General features: G+C 38.2%; 3 protein-coding genes across 9 annotated transcripts; 2 read left to right on the top strand and 1 right to left on the bottom strand.

The window, feature by feature from the left end:
- The first annotated feature begins 1,131 nt into the window (after positions 1–1,131).
- LOC133738300 (uncharacterized) lies at positions 1,132–13,908 on the top strand. The gene is made up of 22 exons (XM_062165814.1): positions 1,132–1,315; positions 1,446–1,777; positions 2,121–2,224; positions 3,013–3,081; positions 3,415–3,475; positions 3,775–3,914; positions 4,439–4,628; positions 5,310–5,371; positions 5,704–5,792; positions 6,670–6,742; positions 6,828–6,887; positions 7,515–7,661; positions 7,787–7,860; positions 8,336–8,422; positions 9,791–9,956; positions 10,897–10,974; positions 11,183–11,319; positions 11,650–11,726; positions 12,067–12,136; positions 12,328–12,393; positions 13,356–13,505; positions 13,603–13,908. The coding sequence occupies exons 1-21, from the start codon at positions 1,250–1,252 to the stop codon at positions 13,488–13,490; spliced, it is 2,283 nt and encodes a 760-aa protein (XP_062021798.1). The 5' UTR covers positions 1,132–1,249; the 3' UTR covers positions 13,491–13,505; positions 13,603–13,908.
- Positions 13,909–14,744: 836 nt separating this feature from the next.
- Positions 14,745–15,714, bottom strand: LOC133740155 (transcription termination factor MTEF1, chloroplastic). The gene has a single exon (XM_062168075.1). It carries the CDS (start codon positions 15,642–15,644, stop codon positions 14,805–14,807), a length of 840 nt encoding a protein of 279 aa, XP_062024059.1. The 5' UTR covers positions 15,645–15,714; the 3' UTR covers positions 14,745–14,804.
- A 1,888-nt stretch (positions 15,715–17,602) lies between these two features.
- LOC133740111 (uncharacterized) lies at positions 17,603–19,868 on the top strand. Of its 7 annotated transcripts, none has more exons than XM_062167990.1 (3): positions 17,603–17,749; positions 17,974–18,016; positions 18,789–19,868. In XM_062167990.1, exon 3 carries the CDS (start codon positions 18,802–18,804, stop codon positions 19,609–19,611), a length of 810 nt encoding a protein of 269 aa, XP_062023974.1. In that variant the 5' UTR covers positions 17,603–17,749; positions 17,974–18,016; positions 18,789–18,801; the 3' UTR covers positions 19,612–19,868. The 7 variants fall into 7 exon arrangements, with proteins under 7 accessions (XP_062023974.1, XP_062023969.1, XP_062023975.1 ...); XM_062167985.1 differs by having other exon boundaries at positions 17,604–17,749; positions 17,974–18,049; XM_062167991.1 differs by having other exon boundaries at positions 17,620–17,857.
- Positions 19,869–23,952: the final 4,084 nt, after the last annotated feature.

The raw sequence follows: 23,952 nt of genomic DNA, 5'->3' as shown, positions 1-23,952 counted from the left end.
GCGCATCAACTTGTATTTGTTTTAAAACAAAAAAAATTTCAGGTATTTAGTGTTTATGTATGAACAATCACGTTCGAAGTATTTGTGTTTGTTAATTTGTTTATTAATTGTGCTTGAAAATCAGGGTATTACTATGTTTATGAGTCATGGTTTAGGGTTAACAAGCTTAATTTAATAAGTGACCGCTCAGTTTGAATATAGATGGTCTATCTCTATGTAACATAGTGATTACACTACAACTTCTTGATCTGTCTTTAAATGACAGTGGAAGGGTAGGTAATGACCATTTTGGGATGGGTATTAATGAAATTCATGACGAACCTTTCTCCATGTTCTTCTTCAAAAAATGTGGAGTCCCTCACAATCAATGAAAAAAATTGAAATCATAACAAATTTTGGGTTCCCCTTACAAATGATAAACGTAAATGAGTTTTACTGATCTTAATAAAAAAAATCACTAATCTTGACCATCGAGAAAAGTTCCTTCACCCTAAAAAAAAAAAAAAAAAAACAAAGGCAATAAAAATGCACGAACCATATTTCTTAACATCAGGAATTGTATTTGAATTTAGATTTTGTTATAATTGAAAAAGGATAAAATGGACAGAAAAAATAACAGAAAGGCTTAGAAAAGATAACAGAAAGGCATGGGCTGTTAACTTTATTCTTGTGGCGAAGAATATGGGCTTATAAGAGTTATGAGGAAAATTTTAAATGGGTCTCAATTGTTAAAGAAAACTTGAGGGATTCTCAAAAAAAAAAAAAAAAACTAGAGGGTAAATTAGTATTTTTGAGTAATTTATCTGAAAAACAGAAAAGCTAACAATGGAAAAACTTAAAAAAGAATCCAAGAGGTTTGGTCTAGCGGAAACCTGGTTAAGCTTGCAAGTTGGGCGAATGTGAGCAGGATAGTCAAAGTGGTCAATCGTTCAATCATCTGCTAGTGAAAAACACTTTTTGGGAAGAATTTTGTTTAAATAAGGTCCCGGCTCGGAGTGCTAACACACTTCGCTATTGTTATAGTAAAAAAAAAAAAAAAAAAAAACAAACAAAGAAGGCAAAAAGATTCAATAAACGGCACGTCGTTCGAAACACAGTGTTACAAGAACTTGCACAACAAGCTGGTGCGCTTTGATGCCTTCCCGACTCCTAAAGCCACACTAGTCGGTCTTCTTCTCCTCACAATTCTCCATTTTAGTAAAACCCATTTCTGCTCTGATCACTGAAACTAAAACCCTCTCGCTCTCCCATGGCCATGGATATCGATTTCAAAGACTACCAATTGCGCTGCGAGCTGCGCGGCCACGAAGACGACGTAAGATCTCTCTCACCCTCTCAATTTTCTTCTTCTCACTTTTTTCTGCAGATCAATAATCTCCGTACTGTTCTAGACCTTCAAACAAGAATTGAATACTCTGTGATTGAAATTTACTGAATCAATTTAGGTTCGTGGAATTTGCGTGTGCGGCAATGCGGGAATAGCTACTTCTTCACGTGATCGAACTGTTAGGTTATGGTCCTTGGTCCCTTCCGACGAACGCCGGTATGCGCCGGCGAAGATTCTGCTGGGCCACACGAGTTTCGTGGGCCCAGTGGTGTGGATTGAGCCCAATGAGGAGTATCCAGAAGGCCGAATTGTGTCTGGTGGCATGGACACTATGGTGTTGGTGTGGGACTTGAAGACTGGGGAGAAGGTCCAAACTCTCAAGGGACATCAGTTGCAGGTTACAGGCATCGCTTTTGATAATGGAGACATTGTTTCATCTTCTGTGGACAAGTGAGTGTTTACTTCAAGTTTGCTGTATGAACTGGATGAATTATTAACCCTTATTGCTATAGAATAGAGGTCTGTGTCGTGTTGATTGTGTGTACAAGCAATTATGGGAAAATGATTTTGGCCTAAGTGCCATTTGAACTGGTTAAGTGAATCTGGCTAATCCATGTTGCCTGTTTTGGCAAAACAAATTGGTATTTGTTCTGTTAGTATGCTTATGTGCTGGTTGATTTACTATTGACCAGCTCTAGGGCACACGAATAGTTGATTCTCTTTTGGATTCCTAAGCTATTATGCGCTTCTGATACTATAGGTTGTTGATTTTCTTTTGGTGTCTTTTCAACAGTACTTTAAAAAGGTGGAGGAATGGCCAACTGGTAGAATCTTGGGAGGCTCATAAGGCCGCAATCCAAGCAGTTATAAAGCTTCCTTCTGGCGAGCTTGTCACTGGTATGGTTATAACTTGTGGAAGGATACATATTATATATAATTTTTTTTTCTATTCACCAAGTGTCAGTATGGTTTCACTAAATTTTGGGATCCCCCTTTTCTATAATTCAATTTGTTTCTGGCTTGTGATCCTTATTTTGTTCATGCCATACGCATCTGTTTCATAAAAAGTGGGTCTGAAGCACATTATGTCGAGCGTGAACTCTTAGGGGCCTTCAAAGCATGTGCCATGCAGGCCATTAGGCTATATGTCTACAGGAGTAATAGCATAGGTGATTGATGGAGTTTGCTAAACTTCACAGGCTTGCTGAAGACTCATGCCATGCTTGTATTTAACTAGGGAATTACTCAAGTTTGGACCGGGTTTAAAACACATGTGATGCATGTATCTGCGTAACTTTAGGACTGAAAAGAGCACATTGCACATTAGCTGCACTTTCTATACAACTGTATACTTTCAGTGCTAAGTGAGCATGCTAGTTTGCTTCAGATCATAGAACTGTAGAATTTCACTTGCTCATAGTGTAACTTTAGGACTGAAAAGAGCACATTGCACATTGGCTGCACTTTCTATACAACTGTATACTTTCAGTGCTAAGTGAGCATGCTAGTTTGCTTCAGATCATAGAACTGTAGAATTTCACTTGCTCACATGTAAGAAAGGCGTTATAGATTAGATATTGTTTGATCTTGTCATGTTGAGTTGACCACATTCTACATGATATTCAAATGCATAGATCCATCTTTTTCTAGAAACTTATGATGTTGACTCTATTTTCTTTATCCAGGTTCAAGTGATACTACTTTAAAACTTTGGAGAGGAACTACATGCACTCACACGTTTGTTGGGCATACAGGTAATTATCTTCTGTCATGCTATGTTCTGATATTAATTTTTGTATGTCCTCAATAACAGTGATGGTGTTTTTGTTATTTCCTACATTGTGGCTTATATAAGAACTATGTATGGTCTAATAACTTGTAAGATGACATTTGAAGACCATTAGATTGAAAGACAGCTTGCTCTAATAACTTGCATAAAGTGTCTCTTTTTTTGTTTCTTTATTATATATATATATATAAAATTTATTTTTTAGTAATAATGCAAATGCATAGAATCTCCTCTTGGAAAAAGAATTTGCATACAACGTCTTGCAGTCATTTATAATATGCATTTACTCATCTTACAGATACTGTTAGAGGCTTGGCAATGATGTCTGGATTGGGAGTTCTTTCAGCGTCACATGATGGGTGAGCTTGTTTAGGCAGTTATTGTTGTTTCGGATGAATTGTTTTTTTTTGGTTGGGGGGGGGGGGGGGGGGGGGGAGGGTGTGTGTGTGCGGGGTGCGGGGGGAGTTTTGATCAACTTTCACCCTCAGCCAGACTCTCTTGTGGATAATCACTTAGTTAACTGTGTTGCTAGCAAAGGTCTTTATATGCTGGTTGGTGCCTTAATTTATTTTGTCTTCCCTTTGTTTCTATTCAGTTATCTACATTGAATATGGGTCTTCCTGATTACAATATATATATATTTTGTGGTCTGCTGCAGTTCTATCAGGTTATGGGCTCTCACTGGTGAAGTTTTAATGGAGATGGTTGGTCATACTTCTATTGTATATTCAGTTGATTCGCATGTTTCTGGACTAATAGTCAGTAGTAGCGAAGATTGTTTTGCCAAGATATGGAAAGGTGAATGCTTCTGATTTATGCTTCTTTTTAGAGATATCATTCGGGTTCTGACCTGTCTGAGTTTAGGCAAAGTCCCTTAAGTTCCCTAGGAAAAAATGGAGAGAGAAAAAATATCATACTCTTTTATATTTATACAAGAGGAATACAATATTACTTCGCCTACTATCAGGAAATTGCAGTAATTTTGTGATTTTTCTTCATGGTGACCCATTAGTACTCTTTTGGAGAAAAAAATGCTATCTTGCAAAAAAGGATGTTGATTTTATAGAGTTTTATTGGTAACAACATGAGCAATTCTGGTGTGGAGTTTGTAGGGGAAGTGAAAAGGAACCTTCAAAAACTTATTCAATTACTCCAGGGATTATTGCACAGTGATTATTTTCTTTTATATCTCTTTGCCACTGAGAGTTGTAATGTAGAAAGTAGCAGAAATTTTATAGAGTCCTGTAATTATGTCATTGAAAGAAAAAGTGGTGATTTAAGGCTTCAATTGTAATTTAATGTGGGATATAATGTCGTTTCAGATGGAGTTTGTGTTCAGAGCATAGAACATCCTGGTTGTGTTTGGGATGCAAAGTTCTTGGAAAATGGGGATATTGTGACAGCATGTTCTGATGGAGTCGTACGTATCTGGACAGTAAACCAGGATAAAATTGCTGATGCCCTAGAACTTGAGTCATATTTCTCCCAACTGACTCAGCACAAAATTAGCAGGTATGGCTCATCTTCTGTTACACCTATGTTATGTAACAGCTAAGAACCTGCTATGCCTCGTAATATGGGTTTCAGCATTTCACCCATTTCTACCCAGTGCTACACATTTATATAGACTAGTATTTCATAGTGCTTAGAATTGCTTCTTTAAAGGTTACTTGATACATCATCTATTTTCGAGGAATTTATTATCCTTTCTCTCTGATAGCTATCTAATTTCTTTTCCCATGTGATTAATGGGTTTGGTTTCAATAATATCTGTTGTGAATACCAATGTGGAGTTGGGTGGAATAGCCAGGTCCATTTGGTCTGCGGTTCATGTATTATAAGGGTCAGCAGGAGGATCAAATTTGGGCCTGGGTCAGCAAAGTGGGTTTGGAGATTTCTGTGTACCGAAAAGAAACAAATATCTGTTGTGAATAAACATTTGAAATTCGAAGCTTTGCTTCACAATGTCTAAGCTATGAGCCTTTCCACCCATAGCCAATCGGTTTTGGGTTGATGCTTTAACTCTAGCAGTGTCCCTTTTTTGTTGGATATCAGTTTTCTTTATATTTCTGTAGATAAAATATGCACCTGCATTTGATCGGTTCTTTTATGATTTATACTCTTCTTGTTGGTTGCAAATTGTTTCATCTTCTTGACCTGGTTTACTTGTCTTAATAAACTTGTTTCTTTTAGGAAGAGGGTTGGAGGATTGAAATTGGAAGATTTACCTGGGCTAGAGGCTTTACAGATTCCAGGTACGATTCAATCTTTTACCTTTTTTGGGTGCTGATTTCAGTTTCACTCTTCTCTAGTGATTTTGGGCTTTTGCTAGTTATCTGGTTTTAACAGATATTTTTATTGTTTTAGATTGAAGATTTCTAGTTCGAATTCTGATTGAACAATTATTTCCATTTGAGGAACACAAGTCACCTTTGACTTGTTATTATATTTTGGAAAGAGGCATGCTCTTTATATTATGATCTTGGTTACCACAGCAAAGTCTTCTGTGAACAATGTCTAACTATTGTATTCTTTTGACAAGTAGTAAATTTTTATGTCGATCATGTTTCTGTGGTATTGTGATCAGGAACCAGTGATGGTCAGACTAAGATTGTCAGAGAGGGGGACAATGGTGTGGCATATGCATGGAATGTCAGAGAACAGAAGTGGGATAAAGTAATTTTGATTTTCATACTGATATCTTCCTTGGCTATTTGCTACCTTGGCATATTATCTTTCTTCTTAAGAAGTACCATATGAGTGCCTGGGTGAAATTTAATGATTGCGAGTTTTTGTCCATTTGTATATCTAGTTTATATTAAAGAAAACATCGGGAAGATGGTGAATCAGTTACCATTATGACTGGATTGCTTTTATAGGTTGTTTGACTGGTTATGTGAAACCTGTCTGTTGCATACCCTGTTTTTGGAATTTATGGACATGTTTGATTCTCGTGTTTTCCATCTTTCTATTGAAATGCAACTCTTCAAAGGAAAAATGAAGTTCTTTTGAATAACTTTAACTCAATGTTTTTTTTTTTTTTGAGAAGAACTTTAACTCAATGTTAGGCACAAAATCTAAAAGAAAAAAAATATAAATAAGCCATGGTCTGCATGCAGACATACATTTTTTTCAATGCCTCAGTTACTTGTTTTTGATACATGTCACAGGAAATACTTGTGCTTTTGAGATCTTCACTTTGGGTTTCTGATTTATAGTAATTGCATTACTATAAGCCATAGTATTAATCACATGTAGTTTCTATATCTATTACTTAGTCTGGTGCCTTTTGAAGGTCAAAGTGTAGTTAGATGGTACTTATATGTTGCTTTAATTATTCAACTTGTTTTTTCTTTGCATGCATTCATCACTCATCACAGATGTGCTCCCTAAATGAAGAAATGAAACTAGTGCTAGCTATGCATATGTTTTCATGTTGGGGAAATTTGCAGGTGTTTTCATGTTGGGAAACTTGGAGATGTTTTCATGTTTGGGACATTTTTCTTTAATTCTTCAAATTTGGGAGCCCCTTACACTATTTCTTTCAACGTAGATTGGCGAAGTTGTTGATGGGCCAGATGATGGCATGAAGCGTCCTGTTCTTGATGGAAGTGAATATGATTATGGTCAGGATATGTCTCTTTCAGCATGTACTTTGATATCCATTTCCCGTGTATACTTTTGATTTATACATATATTCTTGTCCTTTAGTGTTTGATGTTGACATTGGAGATGGTGAGCCTATACGGAAGCTGCCTTACAATCGATCAGGTATAATTTCTTTTTTTATTCCTGGCTTCTTTATGATTTTATATTGTGTGTTCTTTTCTTATTCTTATTTGTGGATTGTGTGTTACAGCTAAACATTCGTATCTTACCTTTTGTTTAATCCTGCCACCCTTTGATCTATTGTGAAGTGTAGATGTAGGACAATCTAAAAGACTGAAAAGCTAGTATGATTGGCTCTTCTTATTAGTCAACTGATTAATCATATGCATTACCTATACAATTACAAGTGTAGTGAATCTTTGATATAATTACAAGTGTAGAGAATCTTTGATGTCTAAATGACTACATAGTTTTATAGCATTCATCCTATCTAAGTGAAGACTAACATGTTAGAAACAGTTGTTACATAGTTTTAATAGATTCCTTTAATTGTTACAGTAACACTGTCCTCAATATAGTTATTTGAATAAATAGAAACAAATAAAAAAGTTTAGTTTGTGATCTTACAAAAACTTATGATTTGTGGTAAATTAAAGGTTTCATTACTAACATAATGTGGAAGAAAAAGCACAGTTATACCTTTTGATATTTAGCCCTTAGATGCTGTTTATGTGACTCAAGAACATCATTGCAAGAATATGAGTTGTTCATTCAATTGTTTGTGTACAGATAATCCATATGACACTGCTGACAAGTGGCTTCTGAAGGAGAATCTTCCTCTTTCCTACCGTGAACAGGTTGTAGCGTTCATTCTCCAAAATACTGGACAGAAAGATTTCACACTTGATCCAACATTTCGTGATCCCTACACTGGGGGTAAGTATGCTGTTGCCATGACCATTTAACTTTAATTCTTTGGTGGTGATTCAGGTGTTATATTGTGTCTCTGTTTGCTTTTCACTTGATTATGTAATTATTATTTTTGGTTTTCCTTGTTCCAGCCAGTGCTTACGTACCAGGACAATCTTCAAGCAAGTCTGGTTCTGCAAAACCTACTTTCAAACATATTCCTAAGGTAGACTGTTGAGCTCTTATTCTAAGGCTTTCGATTCATCTTGAAGAAATTAAGTTGATCAAAATTATGCATTATGTTTTTTTTTTTCTCTTTCTGTGCTCAGTACCTTTTACCAAGGTTCTGAGCTCTTAGCTTTCATGCTCTTAAAACTATGGTTCTAGATCATCACCAATTTTTGTATCAAGATTGCTTAAATATCCTTGCGGTTGATATTAAGGCCTGGTTGGTTGAGTCAACGGTTGATTTTGAACTTATTGTTAATTGTAAGTGATCTGTGCCATCTTAGATGATGTAAGTCGATTATTTTGTATGTCCATATGGAATTCCCTTCTTATACCTAGTTTTAAAAGGTGGGCATTTTGAGAAGGAAAAGTCTTACAAATAGTTTTGAGCAGAAAACGTGCTATAAAAATATTTTCGTTGATATTTGTTTTGTTACTTAATGCATCTTTTCCCTTGGATGCTTTTATTTCAGAAAGGAATGCTTGTTTTTGACGTGGCTCAGTTTGATGGGATTCTCAAGAAGATTACAGAGTTCAATAGTAATCTACTGTCTGACCAGGTTTGTTTTCTGCATATCTAAGGGACAGTATTGTTACAACTTTTTTATTCCTTTGTACAAATACACTTTTGTAGTGGACTGAGCCTCTTTGTAACATCTTGAAAGTGCTCTTTCGATCAGCTTCGACACACATTGGAGTTATACGTATTTATCAATATTAAAATTTCTTATTTGGCATGCTGATCATGAAAGTGCCATTTTTCATGCTCAAATTTCCTAAGCTATGTCGACCCTCTCGTGCCATGTGTCGAGTTTAGTTGGCATGCTCATAAATTCATAATGTGTAGTTGAATATTGAATTGTTGAGATGTGTGTGTGTGTGTGTGTGTGTGGGGGGGGGGGGGGGGGGGGGGGTTTCAAGAGAGGACCTCCTTAAACTTGAAAAGTGAGGTATATATATATATATAATTGGCATGCTCATCATGCAGTACCATTTTTCATGCTCAAATTTCCTAAGTTATGTCTACCCTCTCATGCCATGTGTCGAGTTTATATATATATATATATATATATTTGCACAGATCATAAGATTTGTAGATGAAGTATTGTCAAATTACCAGACTTGCTGCATTCTTGAACTTCAAATTTCTTTGGGTCTGGTCACCCATTTATCGTGCATTTTGATGACCTTGCAACTTACTTGCGATATCTAGTTTTTAGTTCAACAGTTAGCATCATTGCATGGAACTGGTACTTCTCTAAGTGGTAGAAAGGAATGCAATAGTTTTTGTAGATGTCTTAAATTATTCAATTAATTTTCATATTTGTAAATATATCTTAAAGTTCTTGATCATGGATTTCATAGAAACCATGGAGGCCCCTAGTGGTATTTTAATTGTTTGCTGACATTTATTTTCGGCATAACTTGTTACTGTAGTAGAAATTGTTTTCCATCTAAACTTGTTTGTAAAGTAGATTTCTTTTTCATTTCATGATAGGGTGTCAAGTTATTAACAGTAGTGTGCAAGTTATTAACAGTAATATGCAATATAATATTTTTTTTCACGTGTTATTAACACAAGCTAAATTTCATACTACAGCCCCTCTTCATTTTTTATTCTTTAATCTAACTTTATTATGTATATTTTCTTATATTAACCTGGGCATTATGGACAGCTAAGTTAACTTGAAAGAATAAAAAAAATAAAGAGGTGTAGATTGAATTGTTGGGTGTCTTAATAACAACACCCATAATATATAGCAAAGCATCCTGTTTGTTTATTTGGTTTTTAATTTCTAATCCGGCTACCAACCTCATGAGCAGCTTTCTTTAATTTTGTTTTTAATTGATGGAGCAGCATGATCTAGTTCTATTTATTTTGATATTTGTAATATATGCTTAACGATTGTTTTGGTAATATCTTGAAGGAAAAGAGCAACTTGTCATTAAATGAAGTTGAGGTTTCCAGGCTGGGTGCTATTGTTAAAGTACTGAAGGACACATCACATTATCACTCTAGTAAATTTGCCGAAGGTGACATTGCTTTGTTGATGAGACTGCTAAAATCATGGCCAGTTGCAATGTTATTTCCAGGTGAGCGCGAACTTTGACATTTTAGTGTACAGCTGTGTTCATTTCATTTTTTGGGTAGCGGTAATGAAATTTAATTCCTGCGAGTCAATTGTATAAGGGTGCACGTCTACATTCCCAAATAGTTGCTAGAAGGTTCCAAAACGATGTTCAAAATTTGAGCAGTTCTAGAAATCATTTCCTAAGATGCAGTGAAATGGATAACAGGATGCTTACTATTTAATCTCCAATGACAAATTTACAACTGTTTGAGTTGGCTTGTGGCTGATTGTGTGTTGGCTGCTATATGAACTCTGTCAGCTGACTACTACATTTTGTGTATGCTTGTAGCAATTTAAGTGGATTAATTGCCTTATGCTGTATAACAAAGCTTGAAATAAACTGAATAGTGGTAAAGAAAAGATGATGGAAAGAGAAAAAGATATTAAATGTTGGGTGCACTGGGATATAACTAGACATTTATTCGAGTATGATCTTAGTGTAAGTTGTGTGTGGTTGTGAGCTTTTCAGTTTTCAACGTTATGTTGTAATTTGCATGGGGATGTGGAGCACGTCATGTCCGAGTCTGCAAACTACTTATAATGTATCCGTTTTTCAGAGATCTGGTAATACGAGTCATTCTTTGTTTTTATTTAGTTCAGCATGTAATGTTGGACGGCTCCTTCCCAATCTGTTTGTATTTTCATGGCAATTAATAAAAGTTGTTTCCCTTTGAGATGGAAAAAAGAATTGTCCACATGGCATTTCTTAAACGATTGTTGTGAAGCTGTGACTTTTCTGTAGCTTGTTAAATGCATTATGATCCATTATTGTTCTTAAAAGTTAATTGGAGTGTAGCACTGTTGTAAATTGTATTGTATTGTGTCCATTTTGTGCCCACCTGTCCTACCATTTTTCAGAAATGGTTGTGTGTACTCAGTTGAAACTCGGTTACCATCTGCAGTTATTGATACTTTGAGGATGATTGTCCTACACCCTGATGGAGCACGTCTACTTCTCCAGCATGTTAGAGCTGAAAATGGTACTGCAGTTAGAGATATAACCTGCTGTGCTTTTATCGTGAAAGTTTATTGTGAGTTTGTGCAAAATGTGTACTGAAGTTGGAGATGTTCCATCTCCAAATGCACACATTTTATGCAAATTATTAGTAGTAAATAATGATACAGATTTGATTTTTTACTGCTCTAATTTCAATTCTGATTTATAACTTGTCTCCGTACTCTAACCAGATTTACTATGGGAAATGATAAAAAATGTCGCAATAAATCACTCTGTTCCCGCAAACCTCTTAACTAGTGTTCGTGTTGTAACAAATCTTTTCAAGAACTCGAGCTTCCACAACTGGTTACAATTGCATCGCAGTGAGGTTAGCCTTCTGAATTATTTACGACCATTAAGGTTGTTGGCATAACAATATTTGTAGCACTTCTGAGTGATTTGCTTGCATAAATTGATTTAAAAGTCCTGTTTGCAAACTTGCATTTTTTTGTCATGTATATTTTATGGTATCAGTCCACATTTATTAGATACCATATTGATTAGATTTCTGAATTGCCTTTTGCAAAAGTTTCATGTAGTTTTTTTTTTCTTTTCCTTTTAAACATTATCAGTATGATAATTAGTTATTAGGTACCTTATGATGATTTCAGTTTTTTTTTTTTTTTTAGTAATTGTTATCATATGCTGTTATTTGCAGATTCTAGATGTGTATTCAAGCTGTTATTCATCTCCAAATAAGAATTTACAGTTATCATATGCAACATTGATACTCAAGTAAGTTTTCTGTTGACTGCATTTTCAATCTGTCTCCTACCATGAGCATAAGTAAATGGTTGGGCTTGTTTCCTTCCTTATTTTGAGATTTATTTGTAGGGGATAATTTTATCATTGCATGTTAGCCTTCAATTGTAGCTGTTATATGAATAGGTTTGAGGTTTAATATGTTTCTCTATGAATGTGCTAGGCATTTTTTATTATATATCCATAACAGATGAAAATATTCATTTCTCAATGGGTTGATAGGAATTGGTGACCCTGATGTAACTGTAATACTGTACTGTAATTGATTTAAGTTTGAAATTGACCTTTAAGCTTTCTGCTTTGAGCTCTACAGTTATGCTGTTTTGTTGATTGATAACAAGGACCGGGAAGGTCAGTCACAGGTTCTTTCAGCTGCACTTCAGGTATAAGATATTATATCATCAGTCAACTGTCCTACTTGCCTCCAAATGTACGATTTGTTTTTTCATTTGTGTGTCCCACCTGAAACCTGCCCTTTATCAGACAGTAGAGTATCATTTTATTTAAATATAAATTTTGAGATCCTGAATCCTGAATTTGGTGAATCATGACAATAATATATGGTTTTCTGCAGATTGCCGAGGAGGAAAATCTGGAAATTGATGCAAAGTTCCGGGCATTAGTTGCCATTGGATCACTGGTATGCTTTGAATACTTTTTCTTACTTTGGGATGATTGGTTTTGTTGAAAATAAGTTGTCAGCATCTTTCTTGCGTTCTTCTATATATGATTATACCCCATTACTTGATTGTTCCCCAATAAATAAATTTACCCATTGGGCTTTCTATCGTTTTATTTATCCATTAAATAATTATCACTTATTTTATCCGAATGACCCAAGGCATTCCTCATTGCGTTTGTTCATGGCTTGCGTACTAGCCAGGTTCATTAGTAGGCGGTCCACTTGTCTATGCTCCAGCAAGTTTCACAAAATTTAAAGCTCATAAAAACCTTTGAATCTTCAATACCTAATGGGTATTGGGGGACATGAATTTGTTACAACAAAATTGCTGAAGCAGATAATGAAGTGGTCCACTATGATGAACCTACTACAAGCACATGCTAGGGCAAACCAGCTGATCAGGAATGCCACTAGAATGTTTAGACAGCATCTCCAAAAGAAACCCAATATTCCCAAATATTTTACCTCTCCTCTTCCTTATTTTTGTGGTCCTTTTGTTCCTCTACAATCAGTAGAGTTCAATTAGAGGCAAAGCTGCACAAGGCCATAGAGTAATTGTCTGCTTGTTTGCGCGGAGCCCCATGAAATCAGCAATTAGCGACATTCTTGGAACATCCCACTCCATAATCCAGAATGGGGAAAAAATGGGAATTGGAAACATCTTCCCTATGAAAGTTATGACTTGCATATTCCTATTGGGGTAGGGCAAAAGCTAATCTTGAGGCTAGAATAATGTCTTCTTAAAGCCGGAGTCTAAATCTGTTTCTCCCTTTTGTATGGAGTCTTAAATGATTTTTGTGTTAGCTGTTCGTGTCAGATCTTTGCCGTGTTGCTTTCTACCTTGAATAATTGCTGTATCAGTTTATTAGCTCTTGGTGGCTATAGTAATTGTTAATTTTTTTGGCATTTGTCTAAACCAGATGCTCGAAGGCTCCGTAAAACAGATAGCTATCGACTTTGATGTTGAGAATATTGCTAAAATAGCAAAAGCTTCTAAAGAGACAAAGATTGCTGAAGTAGGAGTTGACATTGAAGTGCTAACAAAACAGAGCTGAAACTGCGAGTCCCTGGTAAATGTCATTCCTGGGCTGTGAAATTTGGACATTTCAACTAGCTGCTGTGTGTTCTTACAGTGGAAGAATTTTAACTGTTTCGATGACTTTACAGTTAACACAGGATTAGGAAGCGTTTATCTTCAGGTTGAAGATGTTGATTGGACTGCAGAATCCATGCTGAAATGATTTGAAATTTTGAATATTTACATCACAATTGGCATAGCGAGACGGTCTCACTATGACAAGCCAGCTGCTTTTCTTTTGAAAAGTCAGCAGTAAATGTGAGAATATCTGTTACTAGGGCGTCAATTGTAGCATTCAAATTTGTTGAACAAGAGCAGAAACGTGTTAGGGCATCAAACTGTACCTTCAAAATTATTGATGAGTGGCAGATGGAATGAATTAAGCATTTAACAAACTGTCCCACTTGTCATTACTTTCATGGATGGCTTGAGCTCAACTGTCTGATCCATGCTATTACAATGACTGAAAGCATTGAAGCTGATTTTGATCTCAACGCTTTTAGTTCCAAAACCATTCAGACTGTAGACTCGCGACATTCTTAAAAAGGTCCACGTTGACGTTGTAGTTCATGTGGTAAATGGCATGTTAGAGATGTAGACAATAAATATACCAGGGCTATATCAGCCGATTTACAGTATGAAACTGTATTCTCGTCTACTTCTAAAGCTCATCCCTATTTTCCTATCAGATTAAAGCAAACAAAAACAAACGAAACCTCTTGATTTTCAATTTTTCACTGCCATTCTTTAAGATGAGATTTCAAGAGTATCATACTTTCTTCAATTTTTAGTAAATCCAGTTGCAAATTTTACGGTAGTTAAGAGAATTTCGCTGTTGCATTGGGTGAAGAAGTAGATCTAACCATAAAAGAATTTCTCGTAGTATTTTGTAGCTCAGGAAGGTCTCGTATCTGGTCTCTTACTCGCATTTTGGGTAGCATTTGTAGTCCCACTTTGGTCTTTAGAGGGACAATCACACAGAACCAAGTGATTACTACATTATCGATCCTTGATTAGTTGACAGAAAATTCTCAGTATACCACAGATGATCTGCTATCATTTTAAGAACCGATTGCCTACTATATATGCGTGCATGCATGCATTGATCTGACGATGTGAGCATTGTAAGGGCTTTATATTGTTCATTGCAGAGGCTGAGGCACCGTTGGATCAGTGCGAATGGCATACACACATGTATAGTAGAAGTTTTGTTTTTTAAAAATGCCTTTAATACAAATTTGTTGATTTTTATTTTTATTTTCGTCGATTACAGTACAAATCTGTTGATTAATTATTTCCATTTTGCATAAAACCTCTGGTCGCTCCACAACAACATCCTATTCAAAGCAATCCTCACATTCCTCTCCTTCAAATGTAAATGCCTTGGCACTATTTTCTTCTCCAAGCTGAACCCAAAATACTGCGGAAACTTCTTCAACTCCTCCACACTCCTCTCCATCTCCTCCACCAAATACTCGTATTTTGGCCTCAAATTCCCCTCCACACTGTACCCGAATATCGCCGGCAGCCTCTCGCACACCTTCATCGCCTCCTCGTACGAAAACCCTAAGCTCCTCAGGAACCTTACCTTCCCTCTCAGCTTCTCCACCCTTGTGTTCAACAAATGCGCGTTCAGGTTTGTCGGCGTGCTCAGCTTGTCGACTCCCACCTGTTTGAGAAAATGCAGCGTCGGACGGAGGCAGAACTCGACGTCGGAGAAGAGGAGGTCGGGGCAGCGGAGGATGAGGCCGCAGGATTGTTCGGGCGAGGCGGAGAGGTCGTCGGCTAAGAAGTCGAAGATGGGGGCGACGTCGGTGGGGTCGAAGTTGGAGGAGAAGAGGTTGGGGGAGAGGAAGGCGAGTCTTTGGAAGTCGGAGTCGGAGAAGCCCTTGGACTTGAGGAAGTTAACGGTGGCGAGGAGGTGGTCGGTGGCGTCGGGGAGGGGAAGCTTGTTGGGTTTTGTGTCAGGGCGGATGACGCGTAGGGTTTTGAGGTAGCGGACGTTTTCGCGGTAGGAGGTTCGGAACTTGATGAAGTGAGGGTTTGCATTTGGATGGGGAGAAGAGACCAAGGATGATGAGGAAGAAGATGATGAAGTTGGGAGGAGGGAGAGAGAGTGAAGTAGTGGCATTGTGAAGTTGAGGGTGATCGACACTGAGATGGAGCCAACTTTGGGTGGTCGTTATTTTAGAACTTGGGGATGAAGAGGATAACAAGTTTAGTGTTTGTCCAAAGAAGCCAAATGACCAAATAGTACCAATTAATGAAAAAAGTTGGAGATATTTTTATTTTTTTAACCTAAAAGTGTCATTTTTGGCTAAATGCAACCGAGATTTTTATGGAAAGCTGATCTATTGTAACCCGAAGCGAAATATTCCGAAAGCAAAATATCCCTCCATACAAGTTCAATTCAAGCCGAAGCCATCAAATATCATCAAACACAAATATTTCACGAAAAATGTGAATAGTTCGTTGAAAATAATATTGTAGCTCAAGCAAATATGTTCATGTTCATGAGGAAAATAACCTCATCAAATTAAAGGTTTGACAATTTGTTGTGATCTTAAGCAAACGATGATATGAAATTCTCTCCACATGGATGGAATTAGTACGTTCAACATTGCATTTGGCCAACCAAGGCACTAAAATTACACAATTAAATTTAGAAGAGGGGAAAACAGTAAAACAACAAGTTACCTGTAAATTTTATTTTATTATTTTATTTTTTAAAGAAACATGAAGAAACCTGTAAATTAGTTTACTTTTATTTATTAATTCTTTTTATTATTTTTCACATTTTCATGTCAGAACTAGAAGAAAATTACATATGCCAATTGACACGCGCTACAAAATAGTCCGGAGAAAAATGAACCCAACTAGATGTATTATAGAGATCCCAACCCAAAGAAAACTAAAACATAAAAAATAGGGCAAAATTTGTGTGTGTGTCTATAGTGAAAAGAAGTTGGACAAAAAGGAAAATGTAGAGTAATGAAATATGACATATATACACAAAATGGTTTTTGTTCACATGGCCAATTCCAATCTCTTTAAGATCATTGTTAATCAACTGCCTAAACTTGTGTTTCACTAGGGGGAGGAATGTTATGCATTGCCTTTCTGATAGAAATATTACAACTACACTATAACATGTTGCAATCAAATGCCCCATTTCTTGAAAATACATCCAATACTTTTCTGGTGCATTTCCAGAGGTAGAATAGTTAAGCTTCTACTGAACCTTCTCAACCTCCTTAGTTCCACCAAAGAGAGTTACATACAGCTCTCACATATATGCAACTCGTTTATTAAATCCTACGAACTTTGCGACATGATTTTCAACCAAAACCCATTGCTGGAACCACAACTCTATGTCCACAGTTGCCATCAGATTCAACATCATATGCACCTATATAATATAAGGCTGAAGATTGCTCATTATATTTGTTTGTAAGGGAAAATCCAGTATCTTTTGGGCTCTGTAAAGTGAGCACAAAATTTTTGTTAGAAAAACAAGTGAAATATTGAATGTGAGAAAAAATAATAGGAATGACATTTGTACCTTAATTTTAGTTGTAATCCTTAGGTTTCTTACTTGATGTAGTATTCTGAATGGGAATAATAGGATCATGGGGGCCATTTTGATGAACTTTATGAATAGTAGGTTTCTGTGAGTGATTGTCATGACTTGAAAGAGTATTTTCAATCTCAAAACCAGATGGCAAATGACGAGTACTAGTGTCAATCTTGTGTGGACACCCCTTCGACTTTGCCCACTCTGCAGGCCGGTTCTTTTAAGAAAGTACTACCTGGATTCATCAACTCATCAATTTTTATCATTAACTGTCGTCTATCTTTATCACTTTGTTGTTTAATCCATGTCTCCAATCGAGACATATATTGTTTTTCCGGAATCTTTTTTTCAGTGTCACTACGGTCATCAAACCCTAGCAGCCTAAAAAAAAATCTCTTTGCTTGGAGAACACTACCACCAAATTACAGTATGACTAAACCACGGATAAAAATAAAAATAAAACCTCTTTGCTTGGAGAACACTCCCACCAAATTACAGTAAATGACTAAACCACGGTCCACGGATATGTAAAAATGCAATAAGGTCGGTGGGGAGTCCACAAAGCAAGTTCTTCTCTCTCTCTCTCTCTCTCTCGCATTCTCGTTCCAAATTCGCGGCATCTCATCGACCAAGGAGCAAGCACTCGTGGGTTCCAAATTCTCGTAAGGATTGTTACAAATTTCTTACAAACTTGTGGGTTTTTTACTTCACCAAATTCTGGGTTTCCAATTTCCTGTGTGATCCTTTTCTCTTGATTCCTGACAAATTATGTAAGGCAAGCTCTTGCAGGTTTTCATTTTTCGCTTTGCAGGAACTTGCTAAATTTTCTTTGATTTTGTAAGAAGCTTTGTTGAGATATGATATCATTTCTTATATGATTGTGCAGGGAAAGAAGGTTAATTGTCGAAAAATTTGAAATCAACTATCTGGTGAGCCTTTTTGGTACCCATCTGATTGTAAAGGTATCTGGGAATAATGCTTTATCTACTGTTTGACTAAATTTGAAGAATCAATTTTTGTCAATTTTGATGAGATATGACTAAATGGATCAGATATTTTTAATGTTTGATATGGTTATTAGTTCATGATCATCACGAAACAAGTAGCATATTGTTTTCTTTGTTGTTTGAATATAGCAGTATGTCTTTTTGAATGGACAGCACCTATAAGGCAGTATGCTCAGCCATTCTCATCGTTTAGTAATGTGATAGGATGAGCTATTGAGCTAGATGGAGTTGATGATAAGCGTCTTGTTACTCTCGTATCATGTCTGAAGCTAATTAGACTGCTAGGGGTTCCAATATGTATCTTTCTTTAGGAAATTGGACAATTGGATGGAGGTTTCTTATCCTTTGACAATGTAAAATCTGGCAGTAAACCTATGTCCTTTTTTCTCTACATTAGTTATTTGGGATAAGCCAAATACCCGTTTGTGAATATGTCACAATGATACAGAGTGGGTTGTTCAAGGAAGTATGGTTGTGTGATGCTTCTTTCTTCTCTGTTAGAAAATTGGCTGTAGCTTTCTCTGTTTGTATTTCTTCATATACGAAACTCCTTCAAAATATAAATGCCTATCATATGCGATGTTGCAAAATATTTATACAGCTATTACTTTGAGTTGATGGCTTGATAGGATATACTATTACATTTTCACTTTGGGATTTCTGAACTTTGTGGTTGATTATTGGTGGGTTTTAGGACTTTGAAGCTCATGGATGGGGGTGATGGTGGTACTGGATTCACCTGCAACATTTGCTTTGAATCTGCTGATAAAGATCCAATTGTAACACCTTGTGGCCACCTTTACTGCAAGTCTTGTATATATACATGGCTTCGCAACCCAAGACATGATTCCAAGAGGTGCCCTTGCCCTGTATGCAATGCTATTATAGAGGATAGCAAACTGATTCCTCTGTATGGAATAGGAAAATCACAAGATTTAAATCAAAAGTCTCGGCCTATACCTGTAGCCAGTGTTGAGAGCCCAGAAAGGCAAGCTGGTCAAAAGTCTGCCACTACTTCAGCTCCATATAGGCCAACTCCTTCAGCTCCAGAGTGGCCGACTGGTCCAAGACCTGCCACTCCTTCAGCTCCAGAGTGGCCAACTGATCCAACACCTACTCCTTCGGCTCCTGAATGGCCGACTGGTCCAAGACCTGCCACTCCTTCAGCTCCCATATGGACTGATCCAAGACCTGCCACTCCTTCAGTACGAAACTGTTCATCTGATCAAACACTTGCCACTCCTTCAACTGCCAATGTCATTCTGAACCAAGTTTGTAGGCTGTTAATACGTGTGGGACAGTACATGCTAGTGAGGATAATAGAAGTTGCCACAGATAAGCTCATTGAAGCTGTAGAAAGAAAAATCAATGAGTCGAGTGAGGCAGCAGAAGAGAGGAACGGTGTTAATGAAGAAGGAAGTGGAAATAATATTGTATCAAGTGAGGAGGTTGAAGTGACGGATAGCAATGGAGAAGGAAGCCATCTGGGACCCTGGGTTGTGCTCAACCCAACTTAGGCTTCACAAGCTTCATTGAGGGACAACAGTGGACCAAGATGTCCGGGGTTGCAGCTCTCTAGCTGTTTTGAGTTTGAAACTGGTTCTGAACTCTTCATTAGAAAATCAGGTTGCCAAGCAGAAAGTTCATTGCTCTGTTTTAGTTGTCCTCTAATTATCACTTAGCTTATCATTGTAACAAGTCTTCACTGTAGGATGATTCCCTTATCTCCCGCGTTAAGTTTCATATGAATGAATTAGATACTGATTCTAATCTAGACCCAAGCTAACAAGATAAATAGAACATGCATCTGGTTTCAATAGTATAGTTTGATTTTGAATCTGTTTTTGTTAAATTACAAGGCATGTTTGAGTTGCTAAATGAAAGTGTGAAAGTCTCTCAAACACAAAGCTTTCAGGCTTGGTCTCCGGCTGACCATGCTCCTAGGTTTTCAGTGCACTAAGCAAATCAAAGCTTGCATTAGTCTAACCATCAAAATGTAATTTAACAATGTTGGGCCTGCAAATGTAGACTCTAATAACGTAGTGACTCGGAGAAATTTCAAAGAATATGCAGGGGCTCAAATGAAACGGTCGGCAGCGCTATACTTTTTGGAATAATTACATGGTCAATTGCTAACCGAGGTCTCTTTTAAATTGAATCATTTCAGCCGAAAACGTAACTGTACGTGTTAAGTTTCTAAAAGTTAGACATTGCAAAATTAGCATTGTGTTTGTTGCGCCACAACACTATCTACGTAACATGGTTGTCCTAGGCAAAATTTTTGTTGTCTTAACAAAATGAATTGCATAAACATGTAACAAATTAGTAATTTCAAGTAGTGAGAATTTCAGATTTTTGTAGACCTATGTTTATAAAGTTCATGGATTCGGAGGTTTGCATTGACTTCTTACAACTTAGCAGAACTTGCTTAAATAATACTGTTTGAGCCCAAAAGTAATTTTGGCAAGATCCTTTAGTGGATTTAGCATAGCGGGCCGATACCTGCGGCCCAAAAATAAGCCTACTCGGGTTTGGGTTACAGCTTCACCCATTCCGTGATCCATGAGGAAAACGAAACCTTATTGGAGTCGGGTAGCGAGGATTGAATAGGAAACTTCAATCAATATCCCTTCTATGACAAGGAACAGTCGAAACCCTAGGTATATATACCAGGTTTCAAGGACGAAGAAAGGACCTCTCTGATATCAATCAATCCTAGCGATTACAAAGCCTCCCCGGAGCAAACCTTCAACCTCGTTGAAACCCGGTGTTTCTGTTGAAGAATACGGGACCAGACTAAGTGTGGATCATGAGAGGGAGAGAGAGAGAGGGACACAAGCATGTATAGTGGTTCACCTTGCCCTTGAGGCAAGGCTACGTCCACTTAGATATTTTACTATGTAGTGAGGCCAAGTAGCCTTTGATAGTGATACAAGTGAGGGGATCATGGATCCATCCCTTCTAAGAAGGGGAGGACTTCCCTTTATAGCTAAGGGAAGTCCCCATCTATTCTATATTTCCGATGTGGGATACAATGTACATATTGCTTCTCTTGAAGCCTCTTGGAGAGCATGGGAGGGTGGCCTCCTGGCAAGGTACCGACCGACCTCCACCATGACAACGTAGCTCGGGTGTCGGCCTACCGGATGCATGCCATAGGCGGGGCTAGCCATGTCGTGGGGCCCACCTATGAGGTCGTTGATTATGCTTGGCGGTATGTAATATAGATGGTATGTACAAGTCCCCCAAGTCCCCGAGTAAGAGGCGCTTCTTGGTTGGGGAGTTTAAATGTGATGCCGCCAAGTATGAGTGATGACCTCGTTGAACGCTATACCCATACTAGTCCCCCAACTCCGTAAGTAAGAAGGGACTCTACGGGTAGGTTGGTGCCACGGGGCCCTCATCACGCTAGTACCTGCAAATAAGATAAGAGTGTACAAAATACATATTGATTGCGCTAGGGCAATCTAAGTGACATTTGAGTCAAATGCATTGAGGTGCATGAATGTTTATATGAGATGTATGTTACACCTTGTGTGTATGCACGTATTATGTAATGTTGACATACGACGTATAAGTCGAAAATGTATGTGATTGTGATAGCATACAAAGTGCATATGATGCAAAGATGTGTGATGAACGCGATGACGCGTACATAATGATATGTATATGTTGTATGCACGTGATACATATGTGTTAGGATCGGGAGTGTTATTACTCGCCGAGTCCCCCAAGTCACGTAGTTAGTACAGTCGAAGTTTAGGACTTGAGTTATGTTCGACGATACCGGTGAGGTTGAGCAAAGAGTTCCGGCATCGTAGTATATATTGACAATACTAGCGAGACTATGGCGTGACCATGATAGTCCCCCAAGTATAGGTTAGAGGAAGGATCTCTAACTTACTTAACCCGAACGTATAAGCCATAACCCGATTGTTTGGCTCATGTGTAACGGGAATGTAAGAGTTGAGCTCGCTCATGTTGAGCGGATGATAGGTTGTGAGAGTTTTGTCCTATGGTCTTATTAATGGGATGTAAAAGAAATTTAATTGTTGCGACCAACAATAGGGGAAAAATTTCAATATTTCCATTAATAGACAGTAGCACGAAAAGTATGAGCGTGAAGCTCAATGATAGTCCCGGTCGGGAACTACCTCCACTTGTGATAAGTGGTATGAATAAGTCCCCCAAGTGTACAGAACGCTCGGGAGGTGAGATGATTCAAAAAGCAAAGGATTGGACCTTCGCTTACCCCGCCTCCGGTACCAAGTGGGGTTTTCTGAGGGCTTGAGCCTATGGTACCCGATAGGGTAGAATGAGGATTTGGGTGTATGATACCCGGAAGGGTAAATGAGGACTCGAGCCTCTGATACTCGGAATGGTAGAATGAGGACTTGGGCCTCTGATACCCGGAAGGGTAGATTGAGGACTTGAGCCTCTGATAGCCGGAATGGTAGAATGAGGACTTGGGCCTCTGATACCCGGAAGGGTAGATTGAGGACTTGAGCCTCTGATAGCCGGAAGGGTAGAATGAGGACTTGGGCCTCTGATACCCGGAAGGGTAGATTGAGGACTGAGGACTTGGGCCTCTGATACCCGGAAGGGTAGGATAAGGACTTGGGCCTCTGATACCCGGAAGGGTAGATTGAGGACTTGAGCCTCTGATACCCGGAAGGGTAGGATGAGGACTTGGGCCTCTGATACCCGGAAGGGTAGATTGAGGACTTGAGCCTCTGATAGCCGGAAGGGTAGATTGAGGACTTGGTGCCTCTAGTACCTGATGGGGTGGAGTGAGGGCTTGTACAGTGTGGCCCGGTGGGGTCACGTGAGGGCTTGAGCCTCCTTAACCCAATGGGGTTGAATGAGGGCCTGTAGGCCTCCTTAACCTGGTGGCATGGCCCCGGGTGAAATGATGTAACCCCCTTGGGGTAGCCGGTGGCCTCGGGCCCCGGGTAGAATGATGGCTTTGAGCATCGTAACCCCGTTGGGGTACCTCGCCTGATTAGAGAGGATTTATGAGGGCCTGTAGGCCTCGCGTACCCGGTGAGGTGAATGAGGGTTATGGCCTCTGGTACCCGATGGGGTTGGGTTGAATCTCGTATACCTGGTGGAGTAGATAGGCTCATGGCCTTATGTACCCGATGATGTGAGTGAGCCCGTGATCCCAGTGGGATAGATGAGGGCTTGAGCCTCCTTAACCCAATGAGGTTGAATGAGGGCCTGTAGGCCTCCTTTACCTGGTGGCGTGGCCCCGGGTAGAATGATGTAAGCCCGTTGGGGTGTTCGGTGGCTCTGGCCTCCGGTACCCGGTGGCGTGGCCCCGGGTAGAATGATGGCATTTGCCTTGTAACCCTGTTGGGGTATCTCGCCGATTGGAGAGGATTTATGTAATGATATGACCTTGACTTACCCCTTGGGGGTACCGCGCTCCGGGCAAGGATTTATGAGATGCAAGTTGCATTTATTTAGTGAGTGTCACATGTATCTATGTAGCAATTTTAATTGGTTGGCAATTAAATAAAGCATGACATTAGTATATAGGCATAATAGATATGATATCGAAATTATCAAATATCGTAGGCATGCTTAGATTATAGAAATCATTATTTGAAGCATGGAAACCATTGCATTAGCTCAAATTTAAAAGTGTAAATGAGAACTTATCTTTTGTCGATTGGAGAAGTGGTATAAAACTATAAGTATTGTGAAGTATTGAGGTTACTCATATGTGGTACTCCATGTTGGCTAGCGAGTACCAAATAGTTTTTTTGACCTCGTTTGTGTAAATACTGAGTTGGATGAGTATACCGTACCTCCTCGAAAAATAAATAAGTGATTAGCAACTTATTTCATTTGAT

Source organism: Rosa rugosa, chromosome 3 (assembly GCF_958449725.1).
Source record: "Rosa rugosa chromosome 3, drRosRugo1.1, whole genome shotgun sequence".
NCBI classification, from domain to species: Eukaryota; Viridiplantae; Streptophyta; class Magnoliopsida; order Rosales; family Rosaceae; genus Rosa; species Rosa rugosa.
The sequence above is the reverse complement of the archived record's forward strand: the minus strand, read 5'-3'. Positions and strand labels throughout refer to the sequence as shown.

Bases quoted from the DNA above. Each gene is read 5' to 3' on its own strand.
- LOC133738300 (XM_062165814.1), top strand. From the start codon at position 1,250: ATGGCCATGGATATCGATTTCAAAGACTACCAATTGCGCTGCGAGCTG. The intron at 4,629-5,309 runs GTATGGCTCATC...TGTTTCTTTTAG, and splicing joins ACTCAGCACAAAATTAGCAG to GAAGAGGGTTGGAGGATTGA. The intron at 12,137-12,327 runs GTATAAGATATT...GGTTTTCTGCAG, and splicing joins TTCTTTCAGCTGCACTTCAG to ATTGCCGAGGAGGAAAATCT.
- LOC133740155 (XM_062168075.1), bottom strand. From the start codon at position 15,644: ATGCCACTACTTCACTCTCTCTCCCTCCTCCCAACTTCATCATCTTCT.
- LOC133740111 (XM_062167990.1), top strand. From the start codon at position 18,802: ATGGATGGGGGTGATGGTGGTACTGGATTCACCTGCAACATTTGCTTT.